This window comes from Natrix helvetica (genome assembly GCF_964273705.1).
Source record: "Natrix helvetica genome assembly, chromosome: 3".
Classification (NCBI taxonomy): domain Eukaryota; kingdom Metazoa; phylum Chordata; class Lepidosauria; order Squamata; family Natricidae; genus Natrix; species Natrix helvetica.
The window spans coordinates 110,308,852-110,335,896 of NC_138549.1; the positions used below are offsets into that span (position 1 = coordinate 110,308,852).

At 41.1% G+C, this 27,045-nt stretch overlaps 3 protein-coding genes across 5 annotated transcripts in view; 2 read left to right on the forward strand and 1 right to left on the reverse strand.

Annotated features, from left to right (window-relative positions):
- The window catches only part of CPT2 (carnitine palmitoyltransferase 2), a 116,074-nt gene that overhangs the window by 69,131 nt on the left and 19,898 nt on the right, over positions 1-27,045 (reverse strand). For 2 of the 3 annotated variants that reach the window (XM_081949608.1, XM_081949609.1), the window contains exon 5: positions 20,450-26,838. In XM_081949608.1, the coding sequence (XP_081805734.1) occupies positions 26,507-26,838 (332 nt within the window). In that variant the 3' untranslated portion in view covers positions 20,450-26,506. Of the gene's footprint in view, positions 1-20,449; positions 26,839-27,045 lie in introns of those variants that run through there. The other variant, XR_014175116.1, reaches the window with a different exon arrangement.
- MAGOH (mago homolog, exon junction complex subunit) lies at positions 4,016-7,812 on the forward strand. The gene is made up of 5 exons (XM_081946321.1): positions 4,016-4,134; positions 5,565-5,623; positions 5,929-6,039; positions 6,610-6,692; positions 7,578-7,812. Exons 1-5 carry the CDS (start codon positions 4,047-4,049, stop codon positions 7,675-7,677), a joined length of 441 nt encoding a protein of 146 aa, XP_081802447.1. The 5' UTR covers positions 4,016-4,046; the 3' UTR covers positions 7,678-7,812.
- Positions 10,313-20,291, forward strand: CZIB (CXXC motif containing zinc binding protein). The gene is made up of 8 exons (XM_081949611.1): positions 10,313-10,722; positions 10,804-10,887; positions 15,533-15,589; positions 16,433-16,514; positions 17,751-17,782; positions 18,093-18,174; positions 18,609-18,670; positions 20,120-20,291. Exons 1-8 carry the CDS (start codon positions 10,717-10,719, stop codon positions 20,195-20,197), a joined length of 483 nt encoding a protein of 160 aa, XP_081805737.1. The 5' UTR covers positions 10,313-10,716; the 3' UTR covers positions 20,198-20,291.

Sequence of the window (27,045 nt, forward strand, 5' to 3'; positions counted from 1 at the left end):
TACAAAACTGGGAACATTAACATTTTGTTTATCACTGTACAGTAATTTTTGAGATCTGTCTTGTCATAATGAAATTCCATTAAGATACAGCGTTCTTGCGTGGTGCCTTTTCTGTTTGTTTTTATTCTGAACAAATGGTTTAGGGCGGTGGTTTTCAACTTTAGTAACTTTAAGATATGTGGACTTCAAATCCTAGAATTCCCCAGCCAGTATGTTAGTAGGGGAATTCTGGGAGCTGAAGTCCACATACTTTAAACTTGCCAAGGTTAATAACACTGGGTTAGGGGTATGGAGAAGGGAGGGCTCTGCGGTTTCTAATGTTTCTGATACTTACATCCATAGGGGGTACTGAAAAACCAAATGAATACATTTGTAAGACTGTGTATTGTTTCTATAGAGAGATTAAATTTTTTATTGACTATTTGCAATGTGTGTTGTGTTATTTTTTTAATGGTGGAACTGACGAAAACATAAGCTGACTTCAAACATAACACTGCAAGCCTGCACATAGCCTTATTAAGTCATTTGGAGGTTCTCTGATGGCTCATAGGGGAAAAGCATCCAATTTTCCAATGCTCCTGGACCTAAACTTGTGTCTGACCACACCAAGTCAAGCAAAATTTGCAAATGGCCAAGACCAGTAAAATTCAGTAAAAGTGCCCACAATTCAGCCTCAAAATTCTTTAAGAATCTCCTAACCCCAAATTATGTCTTTTTTTCCACAGTGGATTTTGCAATTAGGAACAGTTTAAAATCTGCCAAATGCCATTTAACTGATAACACCTTTATTAAGGCTATAACAATATTTAAGAGACCCTCTTTGCTAAAACTAATTTCCAAACACCATCCTGATCTTATGCTCTTTTCCCTTAGCGTTGCTATCACACACTTGACAAGAAAATGACGTTTTGACCAAACCACTAAATTTTAGTTGTGGTGCGAAAGCTACCAACCGCAGTACAGATAGTCCTCGACTTAAAACCATAATGGAGCCTGGAATTTCCGTTATGAACCTCATAAGTCGAGGTATCCATGTGACAACCCCGACAAATTTTATGACTTTTTTGGGTGGTCATTAAGCAAATGCCATGGTTGTTATGTAAATCAATGTATTCCAAAAAGGCTGGGAACCAGAAAAAATGTCATGTGATTATAGAATGTTGCAACCAGCTATTAAGGTGAGCCAGTTGCCAAGCTCCTGAAATGTCACGTGATTGAAAGAGGTGCAGTTCCATGACCAACTTTGGAATCTGGTCAGAAGTAACTTTTGGGTGGTCTGTCGTAATTTCAAAGAGTCACTAAGAAATTGATCATTAAGTGAGGACTTCCTGTAGAGACAGGAAGATGCATCACAGGAACAATAAAAAATGAATCAGAGTAGCAATACGATACAGGAAACAAGTACAATAGAGATGAATGATAGAGCTGCATATAAGATAAACAACATCTGTAACATCTTCCCCTTTTCATGTTAACCAAACAACAGTGGAATTTTGGATGAGAACCAATACCAACAGTTCCTACAGGTTACATCTGTTGGGTGGTTGTGAACACTATAGGTGAAGACTGGCCCTCTTTGTACTAAGAGTCTCTCTGACCTTGCTGAGGTTGCTGGGCTCTTCTCACCACTTACTGGGACATTCTGCATTTGACTGCTGTCAGGTATACTGGCTCGCTAAGGATGGTCATTAACATTGGTATGTGGCATCAACACACTGTATTCCCTATTGTCAGTGGGTAAGTGTGGCCTGGTATACCAGGTAAGTCTGGCCTGTCCATTGGATATGAAGAGTCAGGCTTCTCAACCACATGCAGATCCACACGATTGTGACGAGAGAGTTCCTTCAATGTCCACTAGATAGGAGCGTGGTACCACCGGTTGTGAATAGATACCCATTTTCCAGCAACCTGTTCAATCTCCAGGCAGCTTTTTCATACGGATTCATTCGCCAATATTCAATTCTGGCAAATCTCTGGCTGATTTGTCATATCTTGCCTTGAATGCTTGTCTCTTAAGTCGTAACTTTTCTGGGACACTTTGTATCAGAGGGCTCAGGCAATTTATTTGCCACTGGTAAGGAGATCTTTAGTCTCCTTGACATCAGTCTCTGCACCAGACTACTGTCCAGGCCCTTGGTTGGAGTATTTCTTCAATGTAGAATAGCCTTCCATGAGTCTTTACCATCACTTTGTGCTTTCTTGCATAAACTCTTAACAATCTTCACAATTGATTCAGCTTTGCCATTAGCTTGTGGATGAAGTGGTGAAGTCACATGCTCTGCTGATTTTCCCAAATGCAGGACACAGCTCTTTCTCTTGTACACACACACTGCCACAGTACACACTGCCATGATACTGGTGTGCTCCCAGGTGAATTGTGAGGATGAATTTTGTGCTGGTGCTTGTGACGGTGGCTCTTCATGGAGCAGGGTAAACATTGACACTGTCAATGTTTACCTTGCTCCAAAGCTTTCATCCGTTTGTCAGTAGGTTCTGTGGTACAACATATCTCAATTGCTGCTTGTAAACTTAAACTATGTTCCCTCAAAAGGCGGCAGCATGTGCTTTCACTAGTGATACCCAGAATTATTTTATCACGAATAAGTTCATCTCTCAGAGAGCCATACTCACAGCTTGCAACTTTTCCTCTTAGCTGCGTGAGTTAGCTGCGTCTATTGTTTAACCTTCTTGCTTATAGCTGCCAAATATATATCTTTCATATATGACATTTTTAGAGGATCTGAAAAAGACTTCTAAGGTATCTAAGATGGCTTTAGTATAATTTTTTTGCTCCTCTGTACGGATTAAATTGTGTTTGTAAACATGGAGGCATTCGCTGCCTATCAGCCTCCTCAGTGTGGCTGCCTGCACTGCTGCCGGCTTGTCATTTAAGCCTGTGGCTAGCTAGGGAGTAATCCTCAAACTCTGCTCTGAAGTTATCCCAGTTACTGTTGCAATCTCCACTCACGGTCATTGCCTCAGGCAGGGATATGCTGTTAGCAGATGCCATGATGCTGATTTTTTTGCTTCAAATGCTTGGCTTCCAGGACAACACCGCAAGTGCTAGTCCGGCATGCACCAAATGTGTAGAGACAGTGCAGATTCAGATGTTTCTGACACAATGTTTCATGTGGAGTAAATAAACACAATACAAGCCATCACTCTGCAGAGGCCATCATCAAGTGTGAGAATACAACAGGAACAGGGAGATGCATCACAGGAACAATAAAGATGAATCATAGAATCGCAATATGATACAAGAAACAAATATGATAAAAAGAAATGATAAGAACTGTATATAAGGCAAACGTAACACCTGTAACACTGGTGTCTTAACCACTGGATAAGACTGTCTCTAATCACATGCTTACCATTTTAGAATGCCCTGAAGATCTCCCATCCAAGTAAAATCCAGGACCAACCCTGCTACCTAACTTTCTTTGTATCAGCCAGTTGGGGCTAATTATAAGACTGCAATCTGTTGTAGGCATATAAGGATATAAGCTGTTATAGATTGCTGGCAACCTCAAGATATAGAATTTCTTAACATCCTTAAACATATATATATATATTGGTAGTTAAAGTAACTAAAATAATCCGATATTCTCTTCAATTAGGATCTCTGCTTGCTCCACTTTGGTGGAGAGGCTACAGTACGGATTTCCTACATCCAGTCTCACCGGCTTGAAAGAGAGTCAGGAAATTAGGCACTTAAATCCATGCTTAGTTCTCCCATTACTGATGATATTTCCGCATTAGTCGCAATAACCGCTTACGACATTGTGTGCACTCTGTATTGAAAAATCATGGGATTTCTTACTGAAAGAGAAGCGGAAGTACTCCGCATAACTCGTCAAACGACGCGCGACTCTATATGCTATAAGTCTATGGAAACCCACTTTCAGCGCATGCGAGAAGAGAGACGCAAGGTGAATCCGCTTGTGCGACTCTTCCGGTTGATGACGTCTTCTTCGGGCGCCCCCTCGTATAGGCTAAGCTTGCCGTGCGCGGTGCGTGCTGGTTTCTCCGGCGGGAGCGCTTCGATCATGGCGAGTGATTTCTATTTGCGGTACTACGTTGGGCATAAGGGCAAGTTTGGCCATGAGTTTCTGGAATTCGAGTTCCGTCCTGATGGTAAGGCTCCCCTCGGTTGTCGGTCCCGAAGCAAGAGACGTGGTGGCTTCTAGGAAGCAAGGCAACGGGAGGAGGGGGAGATGTTTGCAAGGGAAGAATAGATCTTGCTTATGCCGGTGAATCGGATGGGAGGAGCAGACCCGGTGAAGGAAGGAGTGATTGGTGTTTTCTGAGGCATCTGGGCTGTGTTGGGACGATCGGCGGAATTTGTTCATATTAGATCGGGCTCTGACAGGTTGCAATTGTAGATTCTGGAGAGATAAGATGAGCAAAAGGGGATCTCATAGGTTATTTGGCCGAATAAAAGATGAGTTGCTTATGGGTGATTAGATAATGAAAGAATATATTTTAATGTAAACTTGTGTGTTAATAGTAGAATTATACGGATTGAAGGATTGGAAAGAACACGAATAACTGAACTTTAAATGTTGAAATGATTGTGATTGGTACTAGAAGTGTATGTTGAGACACTAAATAATGAAAGAATGAAGGATGAATTTTGATATAAATAGAGGTGAAGAGCTAACTAAGGGAAATGTAACAAAACAGGTGAAAGGAGAGGAGGAAAATCACGTCTTTGAATATTATAGCAACATGGGGAAAAAGTTTAAATAGAGATAGAATAAGAGGCAAACAGTAGTATATAAATACATTAAGATGTTAAGATATATGAAAGAACAAAAAGAAGGTTTAGAACTAAAGGGTGATAGTAAAAGGTATGTGTAAACAATATGAAACAATGAAAATGAAATGTAATAACTAGGAGTAATAATATTATGTTTATTTATATTGAAATGTATGATACCCAGGTACCACACCATTCACATATTGGTATGTATAAATAATATAAAATAAAAATTTGAATTACAAAAAAAAAAGATGAGTTGCTTATGTGGAGGTTAAAGCTAAATTGCTCATTAGTTGAAGGATAGTGGGATATGAAACATTTTTGTAGGAAATCAGGCAGGCAGCCAATGCAGCAACGGATTCCAAGATAATGAAAGGGTCAAATAAAAATATACATTTGAAAAAATAATTACTGTTATGGAATCACTAAGTAGCCAAACTCTTCATCATCAACCCCTGGACTACTTAGCTTAGTAGGAAAGTGTCCATTTCAATAGCATCCAGAACAGTTTCCGTGCGCTTCACTAAATTTTGATCTTAGAATAACAGCAGAATCAGCATAACTAAATATTACTTACAGTAGTTAAAGGGGAGCAAGGACCTCAGAAATTAAGAGTTTTGAGGAAACTGTGCACCAGTAATCCTTTTTCACTTGCTTGAGTGCAACTGCTTTCACTTCCTTGTTCTTTGCTTAATTTGTGGAACTATAAAGAATGCATTATATTGCAGCTAACTGAAATTAAATGAAATGCTGTTTTGTTTACATTTTTCTTGCAATGTTCAGTGTAATCTTTTTTCAACAGGTAAACTGAGATATGCAAATAACAGTAATTACAAAAATGATGTCATGATCAGAAAAGAAGTAAGTGGACTGTTTCAGTAAATCTGCAATTTTATGAGTAGTAAATAAACTTATGACATTTCATAACTATTTCTTTACTTGGACCATGATTTTGAGAATTAATCATTCATTTGCTACTTGTTTTAAGTTTCTATGTAAAAAACCCCTCAGTTGACTGTACTGTACAAATGCACCTATCCTGGATTTTTTTTCCTTCTGAATTCTTCAGATGGATATTTGTACAAATGGAAAAGAAGAGAAATGAATCATTTGTGTACTTTTTTCAAAAATGGCAGAATTGTGCTAACATTCTACACTGTTTCTAGGCCTACGTACATAAAAGTGTGATGGAAGAATTAAAGAGGATCATTGATGACAGTGAAATTACAAAAGAAGATGATGCATTGTGGCCTCCACCAGATAGAGTTGGTCGGCAGGTTAGCAATTTTTCTATTTATCATACAGATGCTTTAAATCTATGTTTGTGCACAACCTGCAATCTGTAAGAGATCAATCTAGATGAGGTTATAGTTGCAATCAGGTACCCCTCCAGATGTGTGAAGCAGCTTCAAGAATTTGCAGTAATAGTTATGCTGGCTAAAGAATTTTTGGAGTTGGAAGGCCAAAGTATCTGGAGGAAGGTTAGGCTGGGAAGTCCTTTTGACTGTTAAGAGATGTAAAGTTGGATCAAATCTCCCAAACACAAGAAAATACAAACAAAAATCCCACTCTTATTTATTTGCATCCCAACACACCCAACATAAACTTTGAATTTCTGGTAGATGTTAACTTGTTAATTCCATCAATATAAATATGTGGTTAAGATTGCTCTTTCTGCTAAGAAGTGGCTATGGCCCCTTAAATAGCTAAATATAAATATTTGTTCAAGCTTTGGGCTTGAACAATCATAGATGTTATGAGACAACAGGGAGAACAGAAATTCAGCCTTCATAAATTTGGTAATCCACCCTAAATGTATGTTGTTTTATTGTTTTATTTATTTCTAGGAGCTTGAGATTGTGATTGGGGATGAACATATCTCTTTCACAACATCAAAAATTGGTTCTCTTATTGACGTGAATCAGTCCAAGTAAGTGCTGTTTGAAGAGTGAATGATATTATGTCCATTGCCTTTTTGCATTCATTAGGTTAGTATTGTAGAGAATTGCTACATTGTGATTTGATCTCTCCAAGACAATAGGAATCAAAGCTGTGAGTTCAGCAATCACATGATACTAGTTTAGGATACAGGAAGAGCAGAAGCAATGAAAGCGTATCCTAGCTGCCTTGTCTTGAATGCCTTTATAAACAATGCAGCCCTAGTCTGTACCTCAGTGGAAAATAAGAGCTCCTCTTCATGTCCCACTAATGATGTGAAGATATTCTACTCTCCATTTTTAGAGCACGTGCCCTTATGCTGATTTTGTGTAATTCCCACTCTCTTTGGAAGCAGCATAAATTTGTCCTTAGCTTCTTCCATTTTAAAATAAGTGTTTCCATTTTCTCTCCACACAAGGTCTTCATCTAAGGGGGTGGCATCTGCCAAAATCCTCTTGGCTAGTAGTTGATGTTCTGTGCATGCTGCCTCCTTCCAGTGTATGTAAATTGTATTCCATGGCCATTTTGTGTGGAGTACATAGAGGCTTCTGTTTTTGTGTGCCTGATCAATGATTCACAAAGTACTATTTAAGCATTATGCTGGCGACTTACAGTATATATATTGCCCCACTGATCTGTTATTAAACATGTTTCTGCTAATTCAAGAACTCGGGGAATTTATATTAATAATACATTAATTTGTAGAATATTACATTAAAGCATTTTTATTTACTAAAAATGAGGGCAGGACAATTTCACAGTCCTTTTAAAAGTTATTTGACATTTTGATGGCCTTGAAATTCTCTGAGGGTAATGATTTTTATGTCAAAAATTTCTTATTTTTAACTTTGTGTTTTTTTTCTATTTTGCTCCCCAGGGATCCAGAAGGTCTAAGAGTGTTTTATTATCTTGTCCAAGATCTCAAGTGTCTAGTCTTCAGTCTCATTGGATTACATTTCAAGATTAAACCAATTTAAATTGTGTGGATTTAAATTTGTATAGTAAAGTTTTTTTGGGGTGGGATTCTTTTCATTCCGTATCTTGCATAATGTTTATATGTGTCTGTTTTTATACAGAGTGATTTAATAAAAACTAAGACTTTTTTCTTTTTATTTAGAAAGTCTTTGTCGAACAAGATTCATATTTTAGGAATGGGCCGATTTCATGTTTTTTTATGTTTGCATGAATTTGAGGGGGTTGGTAATATAACAAAAGAGCCAACACTTTCATCTAGATATGTACATAATTGTTCTTTTAGCCTTTCTGTTGTGAAGAAAGTTAAGCAACTAGTATGTTCAAGAACTGTGGGTGTCCATGGATTTTCGCTTTCTTCGAAATACAATGGAAGAGTTTCCATAAGTCAGAACAAGTGATTAAGGAAAATATTTGTATATCTTAAGGAACAGGTCCAACGATACAGACCAGTATCTTATGGTGATAGACATTATTGGGTTGCGTTTTTAATACAACAAATTCTTACTAGAAGTAAGAATTAGATCATTATTTTGTATTAAGTAGTTAAAAATAAGATAAATAAAATAGTAGTGCTGCTGCTATCGTTTATTAGAGACCAGTAATCTGCAGCAATTTACTGGGACATCATGGTTCCACATTCATCCTAGTTTCAGGGTGTAGTTCAATATGTTTATTAGAACAACTTACCAAATCATCAATAACTTTGCATCACCCCAACTTTTTAAGTTTCCCCCAAAAAACTTTTTTTTTGTCTGCCTCAACAATCTTATATTTGAATAAGGTATTCTGTGAAATATCAATTTTTCTATTGAATCAAATGAATACTTTGGCCCATTTATTGTATATTCAAGTTTTGTCTACATATGGCACCTAAAAAAGAAAGGAGTAGGTGGGTGTTTTTTTGTTTTTGGCAATGAAGGTTTAAACAATGATCAGATGATAGGTTGTAACATTTCATATAAAATGGGAATGGTGAAAGAGACTACAAAAATCAGCGTGTCCCACATCTGCATGATATATGTACACATAGTGTGCTACTAGTGTTTGGTTTCAATTTGATTTTGTATATTTTAATAAAATCAAGTACCTGTAAAATAACAGCATTGCTACTGTTTACAACTTAAATTAATTGGTATCCTTATATAGCATTATTTAGAAGTAATTGAACCTTGTTTTCTTTTTCTTTCAATAATCCAATCATTCCAATAATCCTGGTGGTCTAAATTTAAGATAGTGTGTGATCACCGTTTTGTATGCATAAGACCAATTTTCTTGTTACTGTCACCACTATAAGGGGAATGTTAATAGTAGATTTTTTTTCCCTGAGCTTTAAATAGCTAGCATGAATCATCTAATATGTGTGCATGTTTGTCCTGCCAAGTACAGGTAGTCCTCAACTTACGACCATAATGGAGCTCAAAATTTATATTGCTAGGTGAAACAGTTTATTTAATTTTGTCTCATTTTACAACCTTGCCACAGTTGTTAAGTGAATCTGGCTCCCACATTCTTTGCAATGTCAGAAGGTTGAAACAGATGATCATATGACCCTTCATAACTATGAGCCAATTGCCAAACATCTGAATTTTGATCATGTGACCATAGGGATGCTGCAATGGTCATAAGTATGAATAATGGTTGTTAAGTCACTTTTTGGGTGCCATTAAAGCGTTGAACGGTCACAAAATAAACTTGTAATTTGAGGAGTACCCGTAGCAAAGTGGCTACTAACTAAATGCATTTCTAAATTCTGGTTCTTCCATTTTGATTTGTGGCTCACTTCCAGGGCAAGATAACCAGTTGCATGATTACAAGATGGGTGGCATACAAATTAGACACACGCAAATGGCAATTGCCACGCTCTCTAGGACTTGGATGTTCACAGATTTGAAAACCATCCAGGGTTGAGAGGAATGACCTAGGTCACAACTCTTCAAACTGTTTAAGACTTGTGGACTTCAATTGTTTGACTTCTCTAGCCGGCATGGCCAGCTGAGGAATTCTGGAAGTCCAGAAGTCTTAAAGTTGCCAGGTTTGGAGGGCCCTGGCCTAGAATAAAAGCTAGGTAAAAGCATGCTATCCCAGCCAAAGGCTCCCTTACATTTCTTCAGTTCCCTGTGTTAAAGTTTAAAGAGTCTTTTGAAGTGTCGAATCCCCTTTCAAGCATTGCAACCCTCACGGATCTATCCCAAAGATGCTTTTTCAGGAGGCAACTGAGCTTGCTTGTTTTGTCTTTGAAGTCGTTTCACTTCCTCATCCAAGCAATTTCTTCAGCTCCGACAGGATAATGGAGAATGGAAGGATTTATACTCCATTCCCCACTATCTTGTCAAGAGCTGAAGAAGCTTCTTGGGTGGGAAGTGAAACGTCTTCAAAGGCAACCATGACCCGGATGACTGAGAATAAAAGACTTCGCAGATCTAGAAGGTCCGGCAGGGTTCCCACTTCCACGCTGGGAAACTTCAGGCTGCCGTTAGAGGGCAGCATTTGATCGGCCGAATTTTTGCAGACTCGAGTCTCCAAACTCCAGAATAGTCCCAAAATGCCCGCCTCGAAACCTATTTCGGGAGCCAGCGGAGTTCGACCGAGCTCAACCGACGCTTCGTTTTGCCACCGAGCCTGGCGAATCTAATATGCGCCAATAGGGGAAACAAGATGTGGGTGTGCGCCAGGCATCCGGTAACAGGCGCCTGCCTAAAGGGATCCTTTAGTGTGGATCGTGTGAATCGAGTTAACCGATCGCTTCTAAAAGCCGAGCACCGGCTCGGGAATCACCCGGGTCTCTCTTAACAGCGGGAGAACTCCCCCGTCCCCTTTGAAGGCCGCCCTCCCGCCTCTCCTCTCCGTTTACCCCGGATAAGGCGAAACTCAAGTCTCGCGAAGGTTGAGGAGCGCCTGCCCAGTTGGAGTCCGCGGTCGCTTTCGCTCTGAAATCTCTGGAGTTTCGCGTGTCGTGGTTCGTGGGAAGGGAGGAGCGGGGAATCTCTTGGCCCCGGCCCGGCTCTTTTTGAGGCTCGACTCATTTCGTTCCCCTTCGGGTCATGGGGGTAAGAGGCTGCTCAGCCCGGGCTGGCGGGGATTGTCTGCCCAGCGCCTCTAACCGGTTCGGGTGACGTTCTTCCTTGCAGAAAATCGGGTTGCAGTTCAAAGCGACTTTAGAAAACATTACAAACCTCCGGCCGGTGGGGGAGGATTTTCGATGGTATCTGAAGGTAGGTCTTCGGTCAAACAGGCTGACACCCGCAAAATGCAACACACACCCCACACATGATTCAGTCTCTGCGGAGATTCTCAGTCATCCAGGTCGTGGTTTCGCTTCCGTTCCCCATCCTCCTGTCAGAGCTGAAGAAGCTTCTTGAATGACGAGCGAAACGTCTTCATAGAAAAACCAGAAAATCCAGTTGCCTCTTGAAAAAAGCACCTTTGGGGCACCCATGATGAAGTAAGTTAGCCAAGGTTGGCCTGGTGCAGTGCTTCTCAATTATTTTCTGTCATGCCCCCCCTAGGAAGAAGAAAACATTTCGCCCCCCCCCCCCGCGCGACTGTAAATAGTATCATTTGTCTAGTATCATAGCACACCGGTCTCCCACCGTAGTCACATGCTTTCTTTCCTCTTTCCCTCTTACTTGTCTATCCTTCCTTCCACCCTCCCTTCCTCCTTCCCTTCCTTCCTGCCTCCCTTCCAGTTCCCTCCTTCCTCTTTCCCCCTGCCTGCCTGCCTTCTTTCCCTCCTGCTTATCTATGCTTCCTTCCTTCCTTGCACCTCCCTCCCTTCTGCCTGTTTGCCTGCCTTCTTTCCTCTTTCCCTATCCTCCTATCCTTCCTTTCTCCCTCCCTCCTTCCCTGCCTCCCTTCCAGTTCCCTCCTTCCTCTTTCCTCCTGCCTGCCTGCCTTCTTTCCTTCCTGCTTATCTATGCTTCCTTCCTTGCACCTCCCTCCCTTCTGCCTGCCTGCCTTCTTTCCTCTTTCCTTATCCTCCTATCCTTCCTTTCTCCCTCCCTCCTTCCCTGCCTCCCTTCCAGTTCCCTCCTTCCTCTTTCCTCCTGCCTGCCTGCCTTCTTTCCTTCCTGCTTATCTATGCTTCCTTCCTTCCTTGCACCTCCCTCCCTTCTGCCTGCCTGCCTTCTTTCCTCTTTCCTTATCCTCCTATCCTTCCTTTCTCCCTCCCTCCTTCCCTGCCTCCCTTCCAGTTCCCTCCTTCCTCTTTCCTCCTGCCTGCCTGCCTTCTTTCCCTCCTGCTTATCTATGCTTCCTTCCTTCCTTGCACCTCCCTCCCTTCTGCCTGCCTGCCTTCTTTCCTCTTTCCCTATCCTCCTATCCTTCCTTTCTCCCTCCCTCCTTCCCTGCCTCCCTTCCAGTTCCCTCCTTCCTCTTTCCTCCTGCCTGCCTGCCTTCTTTCCCTCCTGCTTATCTATGCTTCCTTCCTTCCTTGCACCTCCCTCCCTTCTGCCTGCCTGCCTTCTTTCCTCTTTCCCTATCCTCCTATCCTTCCTTTCTCCCTCCCTCCTTCCCTGCCTCCCTTCCAGTTCCCTCCTTCCTCTTTCCTCCTGCCTGCCTGCCTTCTTTCCCTCCTGCTTATCTATGCTTCCTTCCTTCCTTGCACCTCCCTCCCTTCTGCCTGCCTGCCTTCTTTCCTCTTTCCCTATCCTCCTATCCTTCCTTTCTCCCTCCCTCCTTCCCTGCCTCCCTTCCAGTTCCATTCTTCCCTCCTTCCTTCTGCCTCCTTCCTGCCTGCTTGCCTTCTTTCCTCTTTCCCTCCGGCGTGTCTGCTTTTCTTTCCTTCCTTCCACCTCCCTTCTGCCCTCCTGCTTTCTTTCCCTCTTGCTTGTCTATCCTTACTCCCTCCTCCCCTCCTCCCCTCCCTCCCTGCCAGCAGCTCCTCCAGCATCCCAGCTGGAAGCAGCAGCACAACAGTTGCCGTTACCAGAGGCGAAGGGGTGGCGGTGGCAAGATCGGGCGACCGCCGCCCCTTTGTCCCTTCCCCAACAGCGGCTGTTGCGCTTCCGCTTCCAGACGGAATGCTGGCGGTGGAGCTGCTAGCGGGGAGGCGAGCTACGCGGTGGCAAAGATGGGCGGTCCCATGCTTCCCTCCCTCCCACCCCCGCCCGAGCAGGCTTCTTGCACAGCTCCAGCCCGCGGCTCCAATGAAAATCCACAGTCCGAAGTGCTGCCACTTCCAGGCGGGATATATTATGCCTCGCCCACACCTTCGCCGCCGTTGCACCCAGATGGAAAGGGAGCCTTCGCGCCCCCCTTTACGGAGCCTCGCGCCCCCCCCAGGGGGGCGCGCCCCACTATTTGAGAACCGCTAGCCTGGTGGCATGGATTATAGGTGACTACCATTTCAAAAGCAAGTGCGTATTCTCTTCATACCCAGCTCTAGCCAGTCTGTCCCACCACTTTGACATCTACATGTTTGGATGCAACACAGTGGCTTTGAATCAAGGTGCCTAGGCTCATAGCAACTGTTAGATTATGGCGTTGTTGTTTTATTTTAATTTTTTTAATTTGTCAAGCATGTATGAGAAAACAAGTATAAGTACAAATACAGCCATTAAGTGACCATGCTCGCCACCTCCTGCACCTCAAAAATAATAAGACCTCCCCGAAAATAAGGCCAAGCGCTTATTTCGGGGGTCAAAAGAAAATAAGACCCTGTCTTACTTTTGGGGAAACACAGTATAACTATGTATTAGGTTTTTAGGTTTAGGTTTTATTAAATTTATAGACCGCCCCTCTCCCCGTAGGGACTCGGGGCGGTGTACAGACCGTTCGTGTATAAAACAACAAAACATAACATAAAACATCAGACAAAACAACGCAAACATACCGTCTGTATATACAACCCAAACTAATTAAATAATTAAAAAACAATTCTAAAACCAATTTAAAACCCCAAAATTTAAAATTTAAAAAGCCATCCAGGAAGGTCAGTAGTGGGTGTTCCCTGTAAGTACAATTACAGTTACAATTAGGCCAGGCCGGCTAATCGAAACAGGTGGGTCTTGAGTTTCTTGCGGAAGGAGCGGAGGTCCAAGGTGGTTCTGATATCGGGGGGGAGGTCGTTCCAGAGGGTTGGGCCCATCACAGAGAAGGCCCTATTCCTAGGTACCGCCCGCCCGCACTGCTTAGCGGAAGGTACCCGGAGGAGTCCCTCTCTGTGAGAGCGGATTGGTCGCAGGGATGTGTGGGGTAGAATGCGATCCCGCAGGTACCTAGGTCCCGAGCCATGGAGTACTTTAAAGATGACAACACCTTGAAACGCACCCGAAAAGCCACAGGTAGCCAGTGCAGCTCACGCAGGAAAGGTGTTATATGGGAGTACCTAGTACTCCCCATAATAACCCGCGCGGCTGCATTCTGAACCAGCTGGAGCCTTCGGGTGCATCTCAAGGGGAGCCCCATGTAGAGAGCATTGCAGTAATCAAGATGGGAAGTCACCAGGGCATGAGTAACTGTGCGAAGGGCGTCCCGCTCTAGTAGGGGGCGCAATTGGCGCACCAGGCGAACCTGGTGGAACGCCCCCCTAGCCATGGCTGTCACATGATCATCTAGCGACAGCCGGGAATCCAGGAGGACGCCCAAATTGCGTGCCCTCTCCACCGGGGGCAGTTGTTCCCCCCTGATGGCCAGAGATGGAACACATTGGCTAAAGCGGGGCGCCGGTAGCCACAGCCACTCCGTCTTGGAAGGGTTGAGCCTGAGTCTGTTGTCACCCATCCAGACCCGCACGGCTTCCAGACACCGGGACATCACCTCGACGGCTTCGTTGGGGTGGTTCGGGGTAGAGATATATAGCTGAATGTCATCTGCATACAGATGGCACTCAACCCCGAATCCTTGAATGATCTCGCCCAGCGGTTTCATATATGTGTTGAACAGGAGAGGTGAGAGGACCGACCCCTGTGGCACTCCGCACGTGAGCGGCCTCAGGGTCGACCTCTGTATTATAGCTATGTATAAATATATATTATACAGTATAACTATAAATATTCATAAGAAATGAGTACAAATAAATGGGAACAATAGGACAGGGACGGTAGGCACACTGGTGCACTTATGCACGCCCCTTTAGAGACCTCTTAGGAATGGGGTGAGTTGCAAATTGTATTTCAGGTTCACTGCAACTAATATCGCTTGTGTACATTTCTTCAGCTGCCCCATCACACTATTGTAATATTGTTTGCTGATTTCTAGTTAGCAGCTTTAATGGGACCTTCTGGTCCTGAGAAGCCATTATCTTCTACAAGAAGAAGGATTGAGCCTGATCTGGTGAGGTGGGCAGAGTACCTCAGACAGTGACTAAAGCCAGAGACAAATATGGCTTTAAAAGTGACATTCCCAATCGTGAATCAATTTGGTAACAGTTGTAGCTCCCCAAACAATGCCCCCCCCCCAGGTATGTGAATATACCAATAACACCATTTTGTACCAGCTGCAACTTCTGAATGTTCTTTAAAGGCATTCCTAAGTAAAAGGACACTACCGGAATTTAAATGGAAGGTTGTAAAGATATTGGTGTCTGAGAAGGACCTTGCAAGCCAGGAATGGATGCAGTTAGTGCAGAAGATGTACTTGTGCAAAAGCCCTCCAAGCCACAGCTACCACTTGTTAATTGAGAAGGAGCTATGACTTTAAGAGGACACCACCATCACCCCAAATTGTAAAACATCTCTGGATGTGGGAGGCCAATTCCATTCATAGACAAAGATGGTCTTTCACGGGATCATTTGGCCCCAAACCCCAAAGACCTCTCCATCCAGATGTTTAAATGTTTAAATTTAAACATTTGATTATTGTGTTGTTGGGTTCCATTCAATACATTTAGTTTGCATTTGTTTTCCTTTTATTTTCCAGCTTAAATGTGGAAACTGTAATGAGGTTTCAGAAAAATGGCAATATCTGCGATTGATGGTAAGCTTCCAAACAAATTATATAAGATATAGTTAGCACCAGGCATGTCATGATGCAAATGATTTATGGCATATAATTGATATTATTTGCATGATAAAGTTTATGATGCCACTTGCTCCTATCCTTGTGGATGTCAGTGACAGAAACTATAATTCAAAACATTTCCAGGGAACTAGAATTGGAAAGCACCTTATTTTTACATTGTATCTAGGGCAGGGGTGTCCAAACTTGGGAACTTTAAGACTTGTGGACTTCAACTCCCATGCTGGCTGGGGAATTCTGGGAGTTGAAGTCCACAAGTCTTAAAGTTCCCAAGTTTGGACACCCCTGATCTAGGGTGCTGACTATATGAGTCTTGACTATATGCAAGCATTCACTATCATTCTTTCTAGGATTCTGCTCATTTTTCTAAATAATATGGATATTTTATTTATTTCATGGGACAATATATCTGTATGCAAAGATTCCTCACCTATATTCTTTTAATACCAATGTTTCCATTGGCAATATATTTTTACAGTTAGATATATACGGTAGTTCAATCACAATAAGAATTGGGAACTTAATAAGCAGCGCAAATTAGATTTTACTTTGAACAAAAGATTTAATAATGTCTCTGGTTTTGCTAAAAATGTTTAGCAAAAATATCTCTGTTAGATCAGTATTCTGAACTATTCCCTGCTTACTTTGCCTAATGTTTACATAACATTCTTAGTCTAAAAGAAAAGAGACTACTATTAGAAGATTTGGATCTTGAAAAAAAAGAACATTATTTCTTGCGGCCTCCTCTCCACTGGAGCTCTTGAGATGGTGGCTGATGTTTTCTTTTGAAATTCTGTTTAGGACAGCCACCCTCTGAAAGGAGGCCGGGGAAGTGCCACAATGGTGCAGAAATGCAAGTTGTGCTCCAGAGAAAACTCCATAGGTAAGGGATTTTTTATACATCTATCCCCTAGATCACGGATGGTCAACCTGGGCAACTTTAGAACCTGTGGACTTCAACTCCCAGAATTCCTCATCAAGGTGAACTCAACTTCAATTTCTGGGAGTTAAAGTCCACAAGCCATGATCGGACACCCCCTCCCTAGATAGAGAACTCCGGCTACGATACTGTATGAAACTAATAGGAAAACATTCCCCCCACTCCCTCTTCCCCTCTATAATTACCTATACATCTTTTGCAGAGTGGAGAAAGAAATAATCTTCTGCATAAAACAAGCTATGCCACACAAAAATCAGCAAATGCCTGCAGATCTCTATTATGAAAGATGGGTTAGCCTGAAAATTGGTTGTTGCTGGCAGTGGCAATGGGGGGGAAGGACAGTATTTGTTCCGTCCAACATTTATGTAATGTAAATGTATCTATATATGTTCTGCTGTGTCACAACTGACCAGTATTATCCTTATTGTTAGTAGAGAATATTGCAAAGGGCACAAGTATTTCTAAGGAAATTAACCTAGACCAGCGATGGCGAACCTTTTTTGGCTCGCGTGCCACAAGGGGGGTCGTGCAGGGGGGTCATGTGCGGGCGTGCCGCACCCATAATGCAACGTGTGACCCCCCCAGTGCCTCGCGTGCCCTGACAAATGGCTCTGCGTGCCACTTGTGGCACGCGTGCCATAGATTCGCCATCACTGACCTAGACTATACAGATTAGATTTTTTTAACAGTTACCTAAAGACATCCCTGAGTTGAGCCTGTTTCTGCTGTCTGACTCCCCAATAGGGCCTAAAATAGCGGTTTCCAACCTTTCCGGCTCAGTGGACTGGCGGCCATGGGGGGGGGCAGGAAAGGGGATGGTTTCACGCATGCTCATGTGTGCCACTTTCAGAAATGCAGCTTTGTGCTTGGGTGCTCACTCACCCACCACTTCCATGGCTCAGTTCCGAACAGGATGCAGCCCACCAATGGCGTTGGGGACCCTTGGCCTAAAAGTCCCAACCACGCTTCGTTTTGGAGCCTAGATTAAGTAGGCCACCTGCTATGACTTGCTGAGATGCATCTAATCATGACAACAGTGCTTAAACGTTTAAAACTAAATTTTAAAGGTGAAGTCTAGCACATGACTGACCCTGAATCCATTCAAATCTAAATATTTCTGTAGCCTGTGAGTTATACCTTTCTTTGCTTCAGTGATATGTTTTTCTTTTTCTTTTTCAGATATCTTAAGCCAGACAATTAAGCCTTATAATGTAAGTTCATTTTATTTGTATTTTATGGAAAGGGGGAACTTTTGGCAGAAATTCCATTTCCTGTTATTTGACTTAAAGGCAGCAATTTAAAGAGGGATTGATTATTTTTCTGTCATTCATGCTTGAATGCTTCTCTACTTTAATCAGAATTTTCTCTAGAGATTTACAAACATTACAGATTATATTCCTTGTAATATTGCACTGTGTCTATAGAATATAATAATTTGGGAAACATGTTCTGTTTCTTCCCGCTTTTCTTTATTCCTTTGTTTTTTTAAAAAAGCTAAATATTCTTTTGGCTGAATTCTAGGCCCAAGACAATGAGACTTTTAAGACAATAGTGGAATTTGAGTGCCGTGGCCTTGAACCCGTGGATTTTCAACCACAGGCAAGTTCTCAAGGGTCTCCTTTTTGAAAGTCCACCCTATTAAACTCAAATTATTGCATAACTTGTTCTTCAGCACACAGTTTCTTTTTGGTGCTAGTTCACACAATCATAGGATAAAGAGTTAACAGCTGGTAAGTTTGCACCTAAAACTTAATGTGATTTGAAGTTTGTTCTTTGAAAACCTAAACATACATAATTAGAATCACATGTTAGGGAAAACATTGTTACATATCTTAACTTTGGAATTCTTGATTATGATTTTATTGCTTATCTGTAGCAGGCAACCTGCTGAACTTGTTTGGATGAAGGGTGGGTGTTAAATCAGACAGGAATTCTGATCCAGTACAGGTGTTGTAGCTACATAGATGCAGATAAAGGACAGCATCTTAGCTCAGATGTAGTGTCCCTAACAGGTGCTTTTAAATTATTTGTAGGCAGGGTTTGCTGCAAATGGTGCTGAGTCTGGCACATCTTTCGATGAAATCAACCTACTGGAAAAGGTAGAGTCTTCACAATTGTGGTTCAAATAATATTGTGGTCTATAGCGTACAAATCTTAAAACAGTCTCAAAAAAGATTAGTGCTGCTGGACCACCTAAGGTCCACCTTAGATCAACATTCTCATAGTGGCCAACCAGATGTTTCCTGGCAGAAGGAAGAGATATTCCTTTCTCCTACTTCTGTTCCCTGTTACTGGTATTTGAAGGTATCACCAATCTGACGATAACATTGAATCTAAGGATTAATAGTTATTCCTCACAAAATATCCTGGTACAGTTTTACAGCTATCCAAGTTATGCTGATGAATTGCAGCTTGTTAAACAGGAAACTAAGAAAGACTGGGCAAGCGTGACAATTCTTAAAGGTCCAAGGATGTATTATATCTTTTATATTAGACACTTCTAGCCTGATGCCTTTCCATTGTGTTAGAACAGGATCTTCATATTGAAATCACAGTTTAAAAATTAAATTATCCATACCAGAAATGTGGTTATCAATATTGTACATCTCTGTTCCAGACACTATTTGAGATAAAAGAGTTTGGTACTTTCTAAATGTTTTGGATGACAAATGTGCTAATGAGAATTGTAGTTCAAAATATCTAGAAAGTAGATTATTTTCTCTACTTTCCTAAACCTCTGCTTGAACCTGGGTGCTGTCAGGACAGAAATACAGATAGTATTTGACTTACAATCACAATTAAGATTGGAATTTCAGGCACTAAATGAATCATTAAATGAATTATCCTGTCACTGGATCCAATTTTATGACCATTTTGCCATGGTTATTAAGCAAAGCACATTAATGAATTAAGTAATTCATGCCATCATTAAGCACTTCTAACTTCCCCAATTGACTTTGCTTGTTGGAAGCCAGCTAGGAAAGTACAAATTGCATAAATGCAAGCTCATTATCAATCATCTGAATTGCAATCAGGGATCGTAGGAGAGTCGTAACTTCAGAAATCAATCATAAATCACTTTTTCTAAGGCTTTCAGACCCTTGTTAACAATTGTAAGTTGAGGATTGTCTCAATAACAATGTAAGAAATGTAAATTGCCAGCTCTCCTCCTAATTTGGCCTTCTCAGAGCAAAATAATCTCAAATAATCTTCTTGGAGATATTTTTTTCACTCAGTGATAGTTTTCCTCTACTATAAATTGCATTTTCAAGGTCAGTTCTTGGCATGATAATCATCCAGGTTGAGGATGATGTCTTCAAATTTAAAGACGTACTAAAACCTTTTTCCTTTAAATATGTGAAAAAACACGAAACCAAATTATATTTGATTATGAGGGCTGTGCCTAATATATGAAGTGGGGAGAGGCGGAGGTGTTGCTGAAATGCAGGCTATCCTCCAAGCAACTGCCTACATCTTACCTAGAAACAATAATATTGTATCTCCATTAAAGTTTGAATAGAGCTAAGGCAGCATGTTTCACTCTACAGGACTGGAATGACTATGATGAAAAAATAAAGGAATCCGTCGGCATCTATGAAGTTACCCATAAGTTTGTCAAATGTTAACTCCTACGGCAAAAATGTCCATAAAGCAAAGCCATTTAAATTGTATCCACAAAAGTCAAAATAAAATGATTACTTTTGATATTTTTTGCCCAGATGCATGCTGTTACTTTTTTATTGTCTGAAAAAATACATGCAATTAACACCACAGTCCTTATCTTGGAACAAGCCAGTCTACAAATAGACATCCATTTAATATACTGAGAATTCACATTTCAGTTCCATTTCTTATAAGAAAGTAAGAATAATAACTCATTCCATTCCAATGAGCTTTATTCAGAATAACTAAACATATATACATATAGCACTGTCGGTGAAGCATTTTTAACAGTCAGACGTTGTACATTAATATATCAGGAAAAGCAAAATTATTCTGAGTATCTTAGAAATAAAACAATGTGTTGGATGCTTCTAAGTTAAAAATACTTTATTGTATATTTAATGATGAATTGTAAGGATTGGTGTGACTCTTAAATGTACTATAAATGAAGAGAGGTAAAGGATTCCCTGCAGATTTCCCTCCACTAGTCATTGCTGAGTATAGGAACTGGTGCTCATCTCCATTTCAAGACCATTGAAATCCAGTGCTATCCAAAGACATTTCTGCAGTCATGTGACCAGCATGATGCCACGGAGTGCTGTTACCTTCCCACCAAATTAGTACCTATTTATCTACTTGCATTTGCATGTTTTTGAATTGCCAGGTTGGCAGGAGTTGGGTGAGGATGGGAACTCACCCTGTCACTTGGCACTCAGGTCTTGAACCTGGGCTGTTTGCTTTCTAGCCAACAAGCATAACGTCTTAACCACTGCACCACCACGCTGCTCCAAGAAGAGAGGAGACAATCGAAAACATTGTAATCCATATGAATGACAATGCATGCAGACATCCCTGCATCCAAGAGTAGATGCTTTAACTATAGTCTGAAAATAAGCTACTGCTAGGGAAGAGAAAAGTAGAGAAGGGAACAAGGGATCAGCCATATTGGACTTAATTCTCACTAACAGAGAGGAAATGATAGAAGTTGTTGAAGCCATAGGAACCCTGGGGGCAAGTGACCATGCAATATTGGAATTCAACATTATGCAAACACAAGTAGTAGAAGAAAGTCAAACTAGAGTCTTGGACTTTAAGAGAGCTAATTTCAATAAACTTAGAGGATTCCATGGATGAGAATCCTCAAGGGGAAAACAACTCAAGAAGCTTGGGAAATTTTGAAAAATGAGATTACAAAAGCCCAGTCTAGCAAAATACCAATGAAGAAGAAAAATAACAGCTCCCAAAAGAAATCAGCATGACTGCATAAAGACAGAATATCAGCAAATAGCCTGAACCTGTAAAGATCAAGTGAGGAAAGCTAAGGCTCACAATGAAGAAAGGCTTGCCACAAAAGTAAAAAATGACAAAAAAAGCTTCTTCCAACATGTTAAAAATAAGAAAAAAGTTAAGGAAACAATTGTTAAGAAAACAATTGCTCCCAACGATTGCTGGGAGAAAGTGGCAAGAAGGTGACAAGCAACAGGGAGAAAGCAGAACTATTTAACTCATTTTTTTGCATCTGTCTTTACACAAAAGGATAAAACAGTCCAACCTATCAAAAACAGCACCACAAAAACCAGATTAGGAACACAAGTTGAAATAGGGAAGAAAATGGTAAGTGAGCACCTGTCTACCCTAGACGAGTTCAAATCACCAGGACCGGATGGATTATACCCCAGGGTTCTGAAGGAACTGGCAGACGAAATCTCAGAACCAGTGAACTATATCCTTCAGATATCCTGGAGCACTGGGGAACTGCCAGAGGACTGGAAAAGAGCTGATGTGGTTCCCATCTTCAAAAAAGGGGAAAAATTGATCCAGGAAACTACAGACCTATTAGCCTGACCTCAATAGCAGGAAAGATTCTGGAAAATATAATCAAGCAACGAATTAGCAAACACCTAGAAGTAAAGTAATAGTCAAAAGCCAACATGGGTTTGTCAAAAACAGATCATGCCAGACTAATCTTATTGCATTCTTTGACAAAGTGACAAAATTAGTGGACCAGAGGAATGCCGCCGATATAGTTTTCTTGGACTTCAGTAAGGCATTCGATAAGGTAGACCATAACCTACTACTAGATGAAGTAGAAGAATGTGGGTTAGACAGCATCACCACCAGATGGATTCATAACTGGCTGATCAACCGCACTCAACGTGTAGTCCTCAATGGAACTGCATCTACATGGAGGGAAGTATGCAGTGGAGTACCCCAAGGCTCTGTTTTAGGCCCAGTACTCTTCAACATCTTCATCAATGATTTGGATGAGGGAATAAATGGGGAACTCATCAAATTTGCAGATGACACCAAGCTGGCAAGAATAGCCAACACTCCAGAAGATAGGCTTAAGATACAGAAGGATCTTAACAAACTTGAACATTGGGCACTATCTAATAAAATGAAATTCAATGGTGAAAAGAGTAAGGTTCTACATTTAGGCAAGAAAAACAAAATGCACAGGAACAGTATAGGTGGTACCTTGCTCAATAGTAGTAACTGTGAGAGGGATCTTGGAGTCCTAGTGGACGATCATTTAAATATGAGCCAGCAGTGTGCAGCAGCTGCCAAAAAGCCAACACAGTTCTAGGCTACATAAACAGAGGGGTAGAATCAAGATCACGTGAAGTGTTAATACCACTTTATAATGCCTTGGTAAGGCCACATTGGAATACTGCATTCAGTTTTGGTTGCCACGATGTAGAAAAGATGTGGAGACTCTAGAAAGAGTGCAGAGAAGAGCAACAAAGATGATTAGGGGACTGGAGACTAAAACATATGAGGAACGGTTGCAGGAACTGGGTATGTTTAGCTTAAGAGAAAGAAGGACTAGGGGAGACATGATAGCATTGTTCCAATATCTCAGGGGCTGCCACAAAGAAGAGGGAGTCAAACTATTCTCCAAGGCACCTGAGGGTAGAACAAGAAGCAATGGGTGGAAACTAATCAAGGAGAGAAGCAACTTAGAACTGAGGAGAAATTTCCTGACAGTTAGAACAATTAATCAGTGGAACAACTTGCCTCCAGAAGTTGTGAATGCCCCAACACTGGAAGTCTTTAAGAAGATGTTGAATAGCCATCTGTCTGAAACGGTATAGGGTGTCCTGCCTAGGCAGGGGGTTGGACTAGAAGACCTCCAAGGTCCCTTCCAACTCTACTATTGTATTGTATAAGAACTGCTTGTCTAGTGTATTAACCCTTTATGTTCACTTCTCATCCCCAGCTGGTGGTATTCCCTTTTTTCCCCTTTCCTTCCTACTCTTTTCCCTTGATCCCACCTCTGTTTTATTGTCTTTCATACAAGCAAGGCTGTTGACAAGAACTGAGAAGACCTTCAACCCTTCATAAAATGTCTGATTACAAAATAAGAAAATGGTTACTTTAAAATCAGCCCGAGTATCAACCAAATAATGAAACAAAAGAGCTTCTCAGAAAAGGACCATTCTCAAAAGCCTTCCATAAGGCCAACAAAGTGGGCATCAGTACAGTTGCCTCTTGAAAAAGCACCTTTAAGACAACCATGACCTGGATTATAGAATCTACATAGACATACACATAAACTGTGTCACATTTATTCAATGGGAAATTTTCAGGATACATTTCAGCTGGAAGCTCAATCAGACTGGTATTTCAGGTAGTCCTTAACCATTCATTTAATGACCGTTTGAAATTACAACAGCACTGGAAAAAAATGACTTATGGCTGGTCCTCACACTTATGGCCATCACAACATTCCCCGTAGTCATGTAATCAAAATTTGGCAACTGGCATGTATTTATGAGGGTTGTGGCATCTTAAGATTACGTGACTACCATTTGCGACCTTCCCTGCCGGCTTCAATTAATGACCCGTGATTCACTTAACAACTGCAGTGATTCACTTAATCATAGCAGAAAACATAAAATCAGGTGCGATTCATTTAACAACTCCCTTGCTTAACAATGGAAATCCTGGTCCCCCTATGGTCATAAGGCATGGTGGGATTCAAAATTCTTTACTGCCAGTTCTGTGGGCATGATGTGGGTGTGACGTGGCTTGGTGGGTGTGGCGTGGCTTGGTGGGCGTGACGTGGCTTGGTGGGTGTGACGGGAAGAATACTGCAAATCCCCATTCCCTCCCCACTCCGCTAACCTGCTTTCCAGCTCCTGTGCAGGGCAACAAAAGAAGACCCAGACGATCAGCTGGGATTTGGGAGGCAATCATGATCAGAGGTGGTATTTGCCAGTTCTCCAAACTACTCAAAATTTCCATTATCGGTTCACTATCGTCTGAATACCATCTCTAGTCCATAAGTCAAGGATTACCTGCATTATCTTCCTTTAAGCTTTCAGAGCAGATATAGACGTTGCATGTTATTCCTTTGTGTGTGTCATTTTACATGACTTCCACCCCATTTATTTGGGGAGAGATTTTTTTTCTACACAGTGTGCATCCTGTATCATATTTTCAGTTACACTGAACAGCAGGGTGGAATTGGTGTCTCAGCTAGAGTTTCACTTCTAATCGTGCAATTCTATCATTCTCTGCTGTTGTTAACTTTGGTTTACTAGGCACAGAATTACAAGACTTTTGCCTGTGTGTATTCTTCTCTATTTTCTTCCATCTTTGGGGAAGAAAAAGACTAGATGGAGAAAAATCCTTCGTTTTACATTCAGGATTTTTTCTTCTTCTTTGGTAAATTTGCTGCTTGCCTTTCTGAATATTCTTGTAGCTGTTTGTTGTAAGCATTCCAAAAGTTTCACTTGAGTATCACAAGACAGAACTCTGAAAGGATGTGAACATATGTGCTCCAACAAGCATGCTAGTCAAGATTTATTTCCTTCTACAAATATAAATCTATAATATTATATTGTCTTTTAACACAGGATTTCGCGAAAGGGGTGTTGCTATCTAAATGTCACCCAAGCATTATTCCTATATTTGATACAATTAGTTCATGTATATTGAAAAATTAATCAAACACATAAATTAGCAAAGACTGGATGAATACAGTGATGTATCATTGGAAATTGGGAAGTATGCAGTGGAGTACCCTTTAGGCCCAGTACTCTTCAACATCTTCATCAATCATCTGGACGAGGGGATAAATGGGGAACTTATCAGATTTGCAGATGACACCAAGCTGGCAGGAATAGCCAACACTCCAGAAGACAGGTTTAAGATACAGAAGGATCTTGACAAACTTGAACATTGGGCGCTATCCAACAAAATGAAATTCAATGTTGAAAAAGGTTCTACATTTAGGCAAGAAAAACAAAATGCACAGGAACAGTATAGGTGGTACCTTGCTCAATAGTAGTAACTGTGAGAGGGATCTTGGAGTCCTAGTGGACAACTATTTAAATATGAGCCAGCAGTGTGCAGCAGCTGCCAAAAAAGCCAACACAGTTTTAGACTGCATAAACAGAGGGATAGAATCAAGATCATGTGAAGTGTTAATACCACTTTATAATGCCTTGGTAAGGCCACACTTGGCATACTGCATTCAGTTTTGGTTGCCACGATGTAAAACTTGGAGATTCTAGAAAGAGTGCAGAGAAGAGCAACAAAGATGATTAGGGGACTGGAGGCTAAAACATGAAGAACGGTTGCAGGAACTGGATATTTCAAGTCTTATGAAAAGAAGGACTAGGGGAGACATGATAGCAGTATTCCGATATCTCAGGGGTTGCCACAAAGAAGAGGGGATCAACCTATTTTCCAAAGCACCAGAAGGCAAGACAAGAAACAATGGGTAGAAACTAATCAAGGAGAGAAGCAACTTAGAACTAAGGAAAAATTTCCTGACGGAACAATTAATCAGAGGAACAACTCCAACATTGGAAGTTTTTAAGAAGATGTTGGATAATCATTTGTATGAAATGGTGTAGGGTTTCCTGTCTAGGCAGGGGGTTGGACTAGAAGACCGCCAAGGTCCCTTCCAACTCTGTTATTCTGTATCAAGCAGTCTTATACTTCAAGAACTTCTGTTGGCTGATAGGTATTAAAGACAGCACTTTCTTTTTACAATTGGAAGTCCATTTACACTCCATGGGTTGGAGCTAGCCTTAATCATATTTGGAGAACAGGCATTAAAATCAGCGTTAACAACTTAGTCATGGCAAATGTAAAAACCCAATGGATCAGCTCTTTAACCCTGTTTATATTCCTTTTTTTCTCCAGACCTTAATCTGTTATTTTTAAAGAGGCTAAATAGGTCATAATCCATCTAAAACATTAACCTTGAGCCAAAGGAAATGTGTTATGTCACACATGAAAGCCAGTCCTATTCTATCTTAATTACTAATTTGTTTACCTTCTAAAATATCAAAAATGTCATCCAGTGACTTGTGCACACACTGCAAGAATTCTGGTACATTCCTAGATGGATAAGCAGAAACATTGCACCCAATCCAGTTATCTTGCATAGTATAACCTATGCCAAATCCATCATGCACTACCGGCCCAAATCCACCCAAGGACAGGGCTGAGCTGCTCAAAGAACTTGTGGAGAGAATGTTGTGGTTAATTAGGGCATAAGCTTGGTCCTTGTAAAGATCGGGCAAAGAAATTCCTTGGGATTCTGCTTCACACCGCAGTGCATAAAGGTGACGATCAAATCCCTGACCTGCCAAGAAAAATACAACAGTGAGTCACTACTTATGTCTAAATCATATTTTATGCCACTTTCAAAGTTAAACATGACAGGCTGCTCTTAATTTGTTTCACAAAATTAAAAGTATTGTTTAAAAAAAGGTTATGTGATCTTATTTAAATAAGCATTAAAATAATTTATTTAAATAAATTACACTACTATATAAGAGCTGTGGTGGGG

Coding starts and splice junctions, on each gene's coding strand:
- CZIB (XM_081949611.1), top strand. Junction 17,783..18,092: donor AGACAATTAAGCCTTATAAT/GTAAGTTCATTT, acceptor GCTGAATTCTAG/GCCCAAGACAATGAGACTTT. Junction 18,175..18,608: donor GGATTTTCAACCACAGGCAA/GTTCTCAAGGGT, acceptor ATTTGTAGGCAG/GGTTTGCTGCAAATGGTGCT.
- MAGOH (XM_081946321.1), top strand. CDS start 4,047: ATGGCGAGTGATTTCTATTTGCGGTACTACGTTGGGCATAAGGGCAAG. Junction 4,135..5,564: donor ATTCGAGTTCCGTCCTGATG/GTAAGGCTCCCC, acceptor TTTTTTCAACAG/GTAAACTGAGATATGCAAAT. Junction 6,040..6,609: donor CAGATAGAGTTGGTCGGCAG/GTTAGCAATTTT, acceptor ATTTATTTCTAG/GAGCTTGAGATTGTGATTGG.